The sequence below is a fragment of the Arachis ipaensis genome, chromosome B10, assembly GCF_000816755.2.
Source record: "Arachis ipaensis cultivar K30076 chromosome B10, Araip1.1, whole genome shotgun sequence".
Taxonomy (NCBI): domain Eukaryota; kingdom Viridiplantae; phylum Streptophyta; class Magnoliopsida; order Fabales; family Fabaceae; genus Arachis; species Arachis ipaensis.
This window is the reverse complement of record NC_029794.2, coordinates 8,190,116-8,201,353: the sequence shown is the minus strand read 5'-3', so window position 1 is coordinate 8,201,353 and position 11,238 is coordinate 8,190,116. Positions and strand designations below refer to the sequence as shown.

The 11,238-nt window shown below is 34.4% G+C and overlaps 2 protein-coding genes across 5 annotated transcripts; one reads left to right on the top strand and one right to left on the bottom strand.

Moving 5' to 3' along the window:
* Window positions 368-6,945, top strand: LOC107622696 (potassium channel AKT1). 4 transcript variants are annotated; one of them, XM_021113846.1, is made up of 12 exons: window positions 719-851; window positions 1,572-1,695; window positions 2,113-2,478; window positions 2,551-2,608; window positions 2,705-3,022; window positions 3,108-3,353; window positions 3,459-3,557; window positions 3,646-3,678; window positions 3,790-3,975; window positions 4,070-4,264; window positions 4,333-4,408; window positions 5,878-6,945. In XM_021113846.1, exons 2-12 carry the CDS (start codon window positions 1,664-1,666, stop codon window positions 6,807-6,809), a joined length of 2,541 nt encoding a protein of 846 aa, XP_020969505.1. In that variant the 5' UTR covers window positions 719-851; window positions 1,572-1,663; the 3' UTR covers window positions 6,810-6,945. The 4 variants fall into 4 exon arrangements, with proteins under 4 accessions (XP_020969507.1, XP_016180163.1, XP_020969505.1 ...); XM_021113848.1 differs by lacking the exon at window positions 1,572-1,695 and having other exon boundaries at window positions 368-851; window positions 2,379-2,478; XM_016324677.2 differs by lacking the exon at window positions 1,572-1,695 and having other exon boundaries at window positions 368-851.
* Window positions 7,111-10,871, bottom strand: LOC107622697 (the record flags this gene model as incomplete). The annotated part of the gene is given in 8 exon segments (XM_016324679.2): window positions 7,111-7,440; window positions 7,685-7,971; window positions 8,516-8,639; window positions 9,203-9,349; window positions 9,457-9,542; window positions 10,240-10,344; window positions 10,346-10,420; window positions 10,574-10,871. Coding segments are annotated over 7 exon segments (859 nt in total), but the record flags the coding sequence as incomplete, so codon positions are not given.

The following is an 11,238-nucleotide window of genomic DNA, read 5'->3' as shown; positions in this document are numbered from 1 at the left end:
ATAATATTAATTAATTCTAATTATATATTTACCAATAAGAAAGAATATATGTGCCTGGGTAGATAATTAATTAAATATAAATCCCTTTAAAGTCAGGATTGCTTGGGAATTTGTATTTCAGAATTACACGGGAGCGGGCCAAGGCCCCCTAGACTACTCTCTCGACTCTCTCGCCAGTATTAACAGCAAAAACGGAATCACATGATACAATTTTAAATTTACTGATTTGCGTTGCTGAGTATTTTGCCGCATCTGTACCAATAAGAAAGAATATATGTGCCTGGGTAGATAATTAATTAAATATAAATCCCTTTAAAGTCAGGATTGCTTGGGAATTTGTATTTCAGAATTACACGGGAGCGGGCCAAGGCCCCCTAGTGTATACCTACTACTCTCTCGCCAGTATTAACAGCAAAAACGGAATCACATGATACAATTTTAAATTTACTGATTTGCGTTGCTGAGTATTTGTGCGAGTGTGCCGCATCTCTATCTTCTATCCCTATATAAAGGACGTTAGAGAAAAAAAACTTGTGTTGCATCTCACACAACACACGCACGTACCTACCTACCATACTCAAATTCAGGACCGCTATGCCGACTCAATTAACAACTGCGCAATAAGACACAGACAGAGAGAGAGAGAGAGAGAGAAATTAAAGAAGAATAAGAATGGTTTCAATGTTCATGTGCACTAGTATTAATGGTGAAGAGAATCAAGAGATAGAATTTTCAAGGGATGGCAGTCACTACAGCCTCTCCAATGCGGTCTTGCCTTCTCTTGGTGCCAGAAGTCACCGCAGAGTCAAGCTTCGAAGCTTCATTGTTTCTCCTTATGACCGTCGTTACAGGTGAATCAATCATTTAAGTACTTTTTCTTTCTTTAAATCTTTCACAGGTTCAATGCCATACGCCATATGCTTCTCATCAAGTTCTTGCTTTTCTGCAACTGCTTAACAAAAAGCACCTACAAACAAGTAATAAAACTAACTAGTTTTAAATTATACAACACTCAAGATATTTCGTAAAATCTTAGATATCTCTTTTTTTTTTTAAATCTCTATCGTTAGCCAATAAATTGCTGGATGCATTAAAAAATCTACACCGGAGATCTCTCTTAGAGTATACAAAAACAACATTATCTCGCTAATTCGTTCTCATAACTACACTTCTGTTCTTATGCTTTTTTTTTTTGAAAAAATAAATTTGCTTTCATTATTTTATCATTATTATTTATATTTACATTTTATTTACTTGCTTTTCCTCCTTTCTTCGTCACGTAATAATTAGTGGATGTTTTTGATAAAGCTTCTTTGTGCAACTGAATCGTATTCTCGTCATGAATTCGAAGTTCTTCGTTGAATGTAGGCATGGATATAAAACTCTATATAAGAATTATAACTTTTATTTTTTCGTTAGATCATTCAATTCCAATAAATAAGAAGAGGAAATTCATCACTTTTTTATGCACTTTTTTAGTTTCTTGTTTAGAAGTTAGAGATAATGTTTTCTATTGGAAAGAGAGATATTTGCTTGTCCATGTTCATTTCATTCCTTTGGTTTTTAATCAGAGTGACGGGTCAGCCTACAGATTTTGACTTTCCTGATTCCCTGCTTTTTACTTTGAATAACGCGTGATGAGTGTGATGGGTGGCTGCATTACATGCAATGGAAGAATTTGGATTGGATACTACTGTAAAGTGTCATGTTCTAATTAATTCCGAAATCTACTGTCTTTTACTCTGTAACTGCAACTTATGTTTTTCAAAGTATTATGCTATTTCATTTTCTAGAAGTTTAATGAAGGGTGTAGTCATGAAGAAAGCTCTAGTACTGTTGCTTCTTTCTCATAATTAGGAGAATAGAAAGAAAAAGGTATATAAATTTATCCTAGTAGTCTTAAGGTAACATATTCAGTAAATTTAAAATAAAGTTAAAGTCATGGAAAATATTTAAAAATTATATTTGTAATGCTTTTAAGTGTCTAATATGTTGATATATCATCACTTTGGACTTTGAAATCAATAGCAAAAAAGTGAAAACTACCAAGCATAAATTTCATCAAAGTTGTTTCAATGTAGTGAAGTTATTGAATTTCGTTGATTTTTGTAGGATATGGCAGACTTTCCTGGTCATCCTTGTTATCTACACTGCTTGGGTATCACCATTTGAATTTGGTTTCCTTAAGAAACCAGAAGCACCCCTTTCCTATACAGATAATGTTGTCAATGCACTCTTTGCTATGGATATAATTCTCACCTTCTTTGTAGCTTATATTGACAAAGCTACTTATTTACTAATTGATGAGCGAAAACAAATTGCTTGGAAATACACAAGAACTTGGCTTGCATTTGATTTGATCTCTATCATTCCTTCAGAGCTTGTTAGAAAGTTGTCACCTGCACCTCTGCAGACTTATGGCCTATTCAACATGCTCCGTCTATGGCGTCTTCGAAGAGTTAGTGCATTGTTTTCAAGGTAAGAAGCAGAGCTTTACATTAAAATGCAATATATATTTGGTTAATAATAGATATTATGCTTTTTTCTCAGGTTGGAAAAGGACAAAAGCTATAACTATTTTTGGGTTCGATGTGCCAAACTTATCTGTGTAAGTTTTATAGTAATTCATACTTTGTTTCTTAAAGAAGATGATTTGGATTTGTATATAGGAACAAGAAGATAAATATTTGTGTGATTTATTCAGGTTACCGTATTTGCTGTACATTGTGCTGCATGCTTTTATTATCTTATCGCGGCTCGTTATCGTGATCCCAGAAGGACATGGATTGGAGAAACAATGGAAAATTTTCTTCAGAAGAGCTTGTGGACAAGATATGTTACATCTGTTTATTGGTCAATTACTACCTTAACAACTGTTGGCTATGGAGATCTGCATCCAGTTAATTCAAGAGAGATGGTCTTTGACATCTTTTACATGCTTTTTAATTTGGGACTTACTGCATATTTGATTGGTAACATGACTAACTTAGTTGTCCATGGAACAAGCCGAACCCGAAAATTTGTAAGTAAATTATTTAAATACATGAATGAATTCACTAATTTGAATTATCTGAGTATAACTATGATTATTTATTATTAAATTTTAGAGAGACACCATACAAGCTGCCTCAAGTTTTGCTCAAAGGAATCAATTACCTGTTCGTTTGCAAGACCAGATGCTTGCTCATTTGTGTTTGAAGTTTAGAACAGACTCCGAAGGGTTACAACAACAAGAGACACTTGATTCTCTTCCTAAAGCCATCAGATCAAGCATTTCACATTATCTCTTCTATTCTCTGGTGGATAAAGTCTATTTATTTCGAGGCGTTTCAAATGATTTACTCTTTCAATTGGTAATGAAAAAATGTTCTTCATGGCTAGTATTGATAATTACATCAGTTACTTATAAAATTTGCATTGGAGACTTATATTTTGATTTATTTATTCAATCTTTAAAGGTTTCAGAGATGAAAGCAGAGTATTTTCCTCCTAAAGAAGATGTAATCTTACAGAATGAAGCTCCAACTGATTTCTACATACTAGTCACTGGTGCTGTGGTAATTGTCCAATCTTACTTGAATTTCACGTTGGAGAAATTTGATTCTCATATTATGTCCAATCTCTAATGTTGTGATTATTTGACAGGAATTGGTAGTTCTTAAAAATGGCGTTGAGCAGGCAAGTTTATTTTACATTTCACATTTGACTTATGCTTGAAAAATTTTCTGAGTCTGCATTGAAATATATATGCCAAGAAGTTATAATGTAAACTTTAAAAATTGATTGCAGGTTGTTGGAGAGGCAAATACAGGTGATCTTTGTGGTGAGATTGGTGTGCTTTGCTATAAGCCACAGCTCTTTACGGTTCGAACAAAGCGATTAAGCCAGCTTTTGAGACTAAACCGTACTGCTTTTCTAAATATTGTCAAGGCTAACGTAGGAGATGGAAATATTATTATGAACAATCTTCTTCAGGTTTGCATAATAACAAACTTCCGTTGCAAACATGTTTAGCTTATTCACTTTTAGAATTTTATTTTGTTTACTTAGTTTGGTTAATGTGTGGCAGCACTTAAAAGAACTACATGACCCTATCATGGAGGGAGTTTTGGTGGAGACTGAGAATATGTTAGCTCGTGGTAGAATGGACCTACCAGTTGGTCTTTGTTTTGCAGCAGCAAGAGGAGATGACTTGTTGTTACATCATTTGTTAAAACGAGGATTGGATTCAAACGAATCAGATAGAAATGGAAGAACAGCTTTGGTGGGTAATTAATTTTCTTTTTATTATTAAAAAAATTGTGGTGCTAAAATTAATTCTTGTGAAATCAGCATATTGCAGCATCTAAAGGAAGTGAGAATTGTGTCATGCTTTTACTGGATTATGGAGCGGATCCCAATATTAGAGGTAGATATGTCTTGGCCCCTTAGCTTGTTCTTTACTAACATGGATGCAGTTGTTTGGAATATCTACTGTCATGCTTTAATAATCGTATATCATAATCGGTATGATATCTTTTCTTGTTAAAGCTAACATGTCATTTTTTCTGCATATCGATTTGGACAAGAGTATCTTTTTGTATACTTTAGCAATGTATAAAATTGCCACGAGGGTGTATATCTAGATTACATAATTAACTATACATTTCATGTGCTATAGAGTTTGCTTCCAGAGTATAACTTTTGACTATATGCATTATATGTGTGTCATGTAGTGTTAACAAACATCTAAATTATTGATTCTTATGTTAGCTTTCCTCATTAGTTTTGTGTTTATCTTCCCCACCAGCTTTTTGTTTGTTTTTCTTAGAAAGAAACACATGGAATTAAAAAGCAATAACAAAAATGATCAGTTCTAGCTAAGTAACAATAATTGACGATGCTGTAATTCTATCCTAGTTTTAATTAATTAAAAAGCAATACCAAAAGTGATCAGTTCTAGGTAAGTGACAATAATTGACGATGATGTAATTCTATTCTTGTTTTGGTCTCTTATACTCAGCAAACTACTAATTTTTAATTTATCATTTTATGGCGGCAAGTTACAAACTTATCTTGCATGTATCATGTCCTATTTTCAGTAATAAAAAATAATACTAAAAGAATTGTTCTTTGTGATGATTTAATATTATCTTCCTCTTAAGTGAAGTTGAAAAAATAATAACCTAATCACTATCGAAATATTTAAATTTGTAATTTTTTTGGTGTGTGAATTTTACCACCTTTATTGAATAGTGATTAGCATTTTATAAATCTCCTTACTTTGTATAAAACCTTTATCCTAATATGACTATATCAGTGTATGCATGATTTTATTTCGATTCACACTCACATACATATTCAAAAGATATATAACTTAGGGAGTAAGTATAAAAAAACCTAACATAATATTTATTCTCTCTCTATCTCTTTACTTTCTATCTCTATATAAGAGTAAAGGTCTATATTTCTCGTGTAAACAGATGTAGAAGTCACCATCAATATAGGATGAGATTGATGTCTACGACATTGACACAAATTAAAACTTTATCAGAAGAAAAATATCTTTCTTATCCCTTTCAATCATAACCAAAATCCAAATCCCCTTCCACATTGATAACGCTATTTTAACCAATTCCAAGATACAGAGACAATGCACATGACTTGTTAGAAGCTCCTTACCACCAGAAAATACATTATGTAAAGATAAATATTTATAAATGTTTATGGAACTCATTTTCTTAATATTCATTTAGGATTCATTATTTTATTATTATAGTATTGAATCTGGCCTTATTTTAATTGAGATCTACAGTTAATCCTATAATAATATAATAATGTAACAAAGGCATTCTATCACTAATCAAAATCTAACTTTCTAATGTGAATTGATTGCAGACTCTGATGGCAGCGTATCACTATGGGAAGCCATATTGGGTGGACATGAATCAGTGAGCCAGCTACTATTGGCAAATGGTGCTAACTTGAAAAGTGGTGATGTTGGTCAATTTGCATGCACCGCTGCTGAACAAAACACCCTCAACTTGCTCAAGGATATAGTGCGCTATGGTGGAGATGTCACGCTCCCTAGCGCCACCTCCGGAACCACAGCTCTACATGTTGCAGTCTCCGAAGACAACGTAGAAGTTGTGAAGTTCTTGTTGGATCGTGGTGCCGACATTGACAAACCAGATAAGAATGGTTGGACGCCAAGAGATCTAGCAGACCAGCAAGGGCATCAAGACATCACAGCCATTTTTGAGTCTATTAAGGAGCCTAAGAATCATCAACCTTTGGACCCTATTCCTAAGAAGGAAGGTAAGATAAAGAAGTACCTTGGAAGATTTACAAGTGAGCCAGCAATTCCTCTACCCCAAGAGAGCACATTTAGGGGTTCAGATGGGTTTAGGAGTTCGGACGGGTCTTGGAGCCAAAGCCGCCCGAGGCGGAGAAGCAGTAATAACTTCCACAACTCTTTGTTTGGGATAATATCAGCAGCAAACAAAGGGGAAAAGGACACTCTCTTTTATGTGAATGAAAATGGTAATGCAAAGAATGGTATGAAGAGTAGAGAATGGCCAACCAGAGTGGTGGTTAGTTTCCCTGAAAAGGGCGAGGCTGGTGGGAAACTTATGTTGCTACCTGGAAGCTTTCAGGAGTTACTTGATATTGGGGCTGAGAAGTTTGGTGTGCGTCCTGCTAAGGTTCTATGCAAAGATGGGTTTGAAATTGAAGATATAGAGGTTATTAGGGATGGGGATCATCTTGTTTTTGAGAGTGCTGCTCAAAATTCTGACTATCCTTCTCCCACAATCGGTGTGCAACCGTAGCACGCATACCTTTCCTTTTATTTTCTCTTATTTTTTTCATTTTTCTCCCCTACTCTTAAACCAGTAGTATCAACCTATAAATTGTAAATCTCTCTTGTTACAGTAAAAATACAAAAAGAAATTTTAGGATTTTAAATCTTAGCACATCTACTTCTTAACTGGAAGCTTTCTTGTGATTTCTTAGAACTCAAGAAAACTTTGTATACTTGGAAGTTAACAATAAAGTGAATATATAGAAAAGCAAAATGGAGTAATGGACTATTCTTGCTAAAATATTATACTAATATATCTAACTGAACAATGCCTCCACAAACAAATGCATATATTTGTATTTTCCTCATTTCTCTCAGGACTCATATTTTCAGTATACAGAATCTGGTGAGGGCCCAGATAAAAAGATTTATGAAAAAAGAAAAAAGAGCACATAAACCAATCCGAGCTCTGGCAAGCAAGGATGGTAATCATAAGAGAATGTTACCGTATAATAAAGCAACTCAATACTTAAAAAAATCATCTTTACAGGTTTGTGCACCGTGATTTACAAAAGCTTGAGCATTTTCAAGCGAGCTTCATGTTCTGGATCCAACTTTGGTGGGACATAGGTCCCACATAGATCCTCTACTACGTATTCCTGTGAATATATAACATAACACGAAATATATGTCAGAGACAAATATTAGGGAGGGTTGAATAACTTTCTTGATCCCTTATTCCCTTTAGTGATTCTTTTCTTTTCCATGTCATAGGAACAATAAACTTATTTAACCCTGCTAGAAATTAGAAAAATTAATCCAGATTATAGATATAACAACAGGAATATCTATCCAAAAAAAACAAAACAACAGGAATATTTGATATGGCGCTTATATATATACCTTTGTAAGCTCCCTTTTGGTGAGAATATGGTAGTGCCTTTGCCAAATTCTTTGGATTGCCATGGTGGCTGCAAGGAAACCATAAGCAATGCCGAGAATAGCAAAGATGACTACGAAAACCACAACAAGGGCAAAGCAAGCCTCCATTGATGCAGGAAAGCAATCAAGGATGCCCCATCCATAACAACAATTCTGACAACCAGCCATTCTGGGGTCATTGCTGTTGAGGGAGGTGCAATGCAGTATGAGACCGAAAAACCCGATCAGTACAAAGAAAGCCAGCACTCCTAGTATAAAGATATAAAATATTAGAGACAGATAGAGAAATAAACAGAAAGAAAAACAAGAGCTTGCATTGCAAATGAATATCACCAACGATTATTTTACAACTATTCAGAATAAGATTTAACTCAATAAAACTTGGATTTAAATTTTTGTGTAGTTTTTATTATTCTTTAGTTATATAATATACAAATTTCTTATTGGATATAAATTCTCTCATGTAGATGACTTTAGTTAGCCTCATCCTAAAGTGTTTGGTTATGTGTCTTAGTGTGATGTTACCTCATTAAATGGTGCAACATTACATGATCCAGATTCTATGTAAATATATCTTAGACAATCGTCTGTTTGCGATATATTCTTTGGGGTAAATAATACTGTAGCACGAGCAAAATATGAAGGAAGATTGGAAATGCGGCAGATGATATGGAGAAAATGAAATAGGGTCCCTAATCCCAGCAAGATTTCATGGTGAAACGAAAGGATAAATGCAGAGGAATTTCATGCATTGAAAAGAAGCAAATAACTCTGTTAAGCATAATAACTTACCAATACAATAATAGAATGGTATAGGATGTTTTGACAGTATCCTATCCCAACCATCATCAAAAGAGTTCCTGAAGTTCCCATCCTTGTCCATGATGTATGCAAAGCCACCTATACCCGCAATTACCTGGCAGAACCAATCAATTCTTCAAAATAAGATACTTTGTATGTTAACCTTGTTCACAAACATCAAATGCTAATGAAATCAAAATCCTATTTTTCTTCTTTCCATGATGATGTCAGCAGAATCATACGTTCTACATCAAATTGTTCACAGTCCCACAACAAATATATTTTTAAATGTTTATATATACTCATGTTGGTGAAATAGTGAAATACTGATATGAAATTTTAGTTTAACAAATAACACTCCCATAAGCTACAAAACATCTTTGTTCTGAACGCAAAGTTCTGTAGAGATTCTACACCAACAGACTAATAACAGACTAATAATTGACAGAAGCTTCTACCACATGTATGATTGAATTGAAACTGTCAAGCTTCTAGAACTAACATCCTCTTTGGGCTAGCTTAAAAGTATATTGAACTACCACTGACTTAATAAAACCTACGAAAAGACACTCTAAATGATAAAGGATACGGAAGAAAATTAATAGTCAATAACCACTGAAATACTCTCTCAAATCTTTACAACATAAAAATATAAGGAAGAAAGTTAAGAGTACTCACGGTCTGTACAGCCAGAAAAACAAGGAAAACATCTCTTGCAACAAAGAGTCTAAACTTTGCTTTACGCCAAGAATTGTCCTCAAACAATTCAACCCTGAGATGATATTGGGCTTTGCAAGTAGTGCAGTGAGAGAAGGCAAATCCTTCCTATGAAGCACAGAGTAAAAGTAAATTACTAAATTATCATGTGATCTCAACCAGTAAGGACTAGCTGTCAAAAATAAACATCAAGAGCAGAGCTAAGATATACACACCTTTACCGAGCGCCAGTGATCAAGACATGAACGGTGGACAAATTGTTGGGTCCCTTTGCACATGCATGGAGATATCAGTTCATCCTCTACAAAATTGAACCTCAACTATTAGAAGTATAAAAGCTAGCACCACCCGACTAATGACACCCATATTATTCTTTGATAACTCAAAGTGACATTACCAAACTAAAAAAAAGAGTATGTGTAACGATAGAGGAGGAGGGTTGTGTTAGGTCTTCGGCAACCAACATAAAAATATAGCCGAACCCTCATGACATGTGTAACGATAGAGGATGAGGATGTCCATGCCTCGATGGAACAAAACTTAAGAAAATCATCATTTGATCTTTTAGTAGTTTCTACTAAACACAATATAATCAGTCTTGTTCTAATAACATGGTGTCTGCCGAATTTGAGGACTAAAATGCTCAAGACATTAATAAAATAAAAGAAAACATTCTGCATCCCTTTCAAAACAATGAGAATTTGAGATACCTTTGTTTAACGAACTACAATTAAATTAAAATATGAAAATCTTTTCAATCATCATGAAAACAACAAAAACAACAACAACAACAACAACAATGGAGTTGGCAAAATTAAGAATCAGAATTCAGCTAAAATTAAATGTGAAGTTGTAGTTACAAGATACAGGTTTTATAAAGTACAAAACATCCAAAAATGCAATGGATGTTAGGAAGGGGAAAAAAAATAATTGCAGCACAGCCCAAGCCCAAACCCAAAAATTAACATAAATTTGATAAATTTTACAGGAAATCTCACCTGGGTCGGAATCGCTTTCAAGACAAATTCGACAGCAAGGGAGTGAACCAGCCTCCAAGTCCTCATCTTTGATCTCAGTGGAGCTTACAGGGGACACATCCTCCTNTGCACTTCCCCTTTCATTGATGAACGTTTCTATACCAACCGAGTTTCAGAAACTCAAAACCCTAAAACAATCTCGCTGAACACAACAGTAACAACAACGCGGGTACAATCAAAATTCAATCTTGGGATTCAATTTCAATCCTTGAGAAATGAATGAGTCGCTAGATACATATTAAGAATTGGAAAACGTAAAAGGGTTAATGAAATTAATATAGAATTTAGAAGGTACCTTGAAATTAGTGCGAAATTCAGAGGGCTCCTTCGATGATTGAGAGTTATATGAGTGTGAATATCTGTGATGATAACAATAGAAGAGCAAATGCTATCCTTTGCGATTTTATTTATTTATGTTAAAAAAAAAAAACTTTTTTATTAAAGGCTATACAATATATATCTTGAATATGATAACAAAAGAAAAGGTTGAAAGAACTGTTTTGGATTTGCTGGGTTCGATTTTTTTATGTTACATTGTAAACGGGAACATGATGGCAATTACAAACCTACTACTGATCGCGACCTCTGACTTTTTCGATTTTCCTTTTCTTCTTTTTTTATACTCCTTTCTCGAGGACACCATGAATAATACGCAGGTAAACATGTTCTTCAGTAATAATTCATTAAAGGCCCCTCCCGACCAAGATTCGAATTTCTCAACAAAATTTTCCTTCTTCTCTAGAGAACCTTTTTGTCTCCGTACTGCTCTACTAACAAGCTCCATCTACCACCATGAGAGGTGGATATGTAAGAAGTGGACATTTACGAGCTCATAATCCAGGGCGTTCTTCAAGGCAAGAGCAAGATTATATACAAAGAAGTGTGAAGTAAGTAAGGAAGGCAGGCGAAGGTAAAGAATTCTCAGGGGACATGTCCTTAGTCCCAAGAGAAGAAGAATGG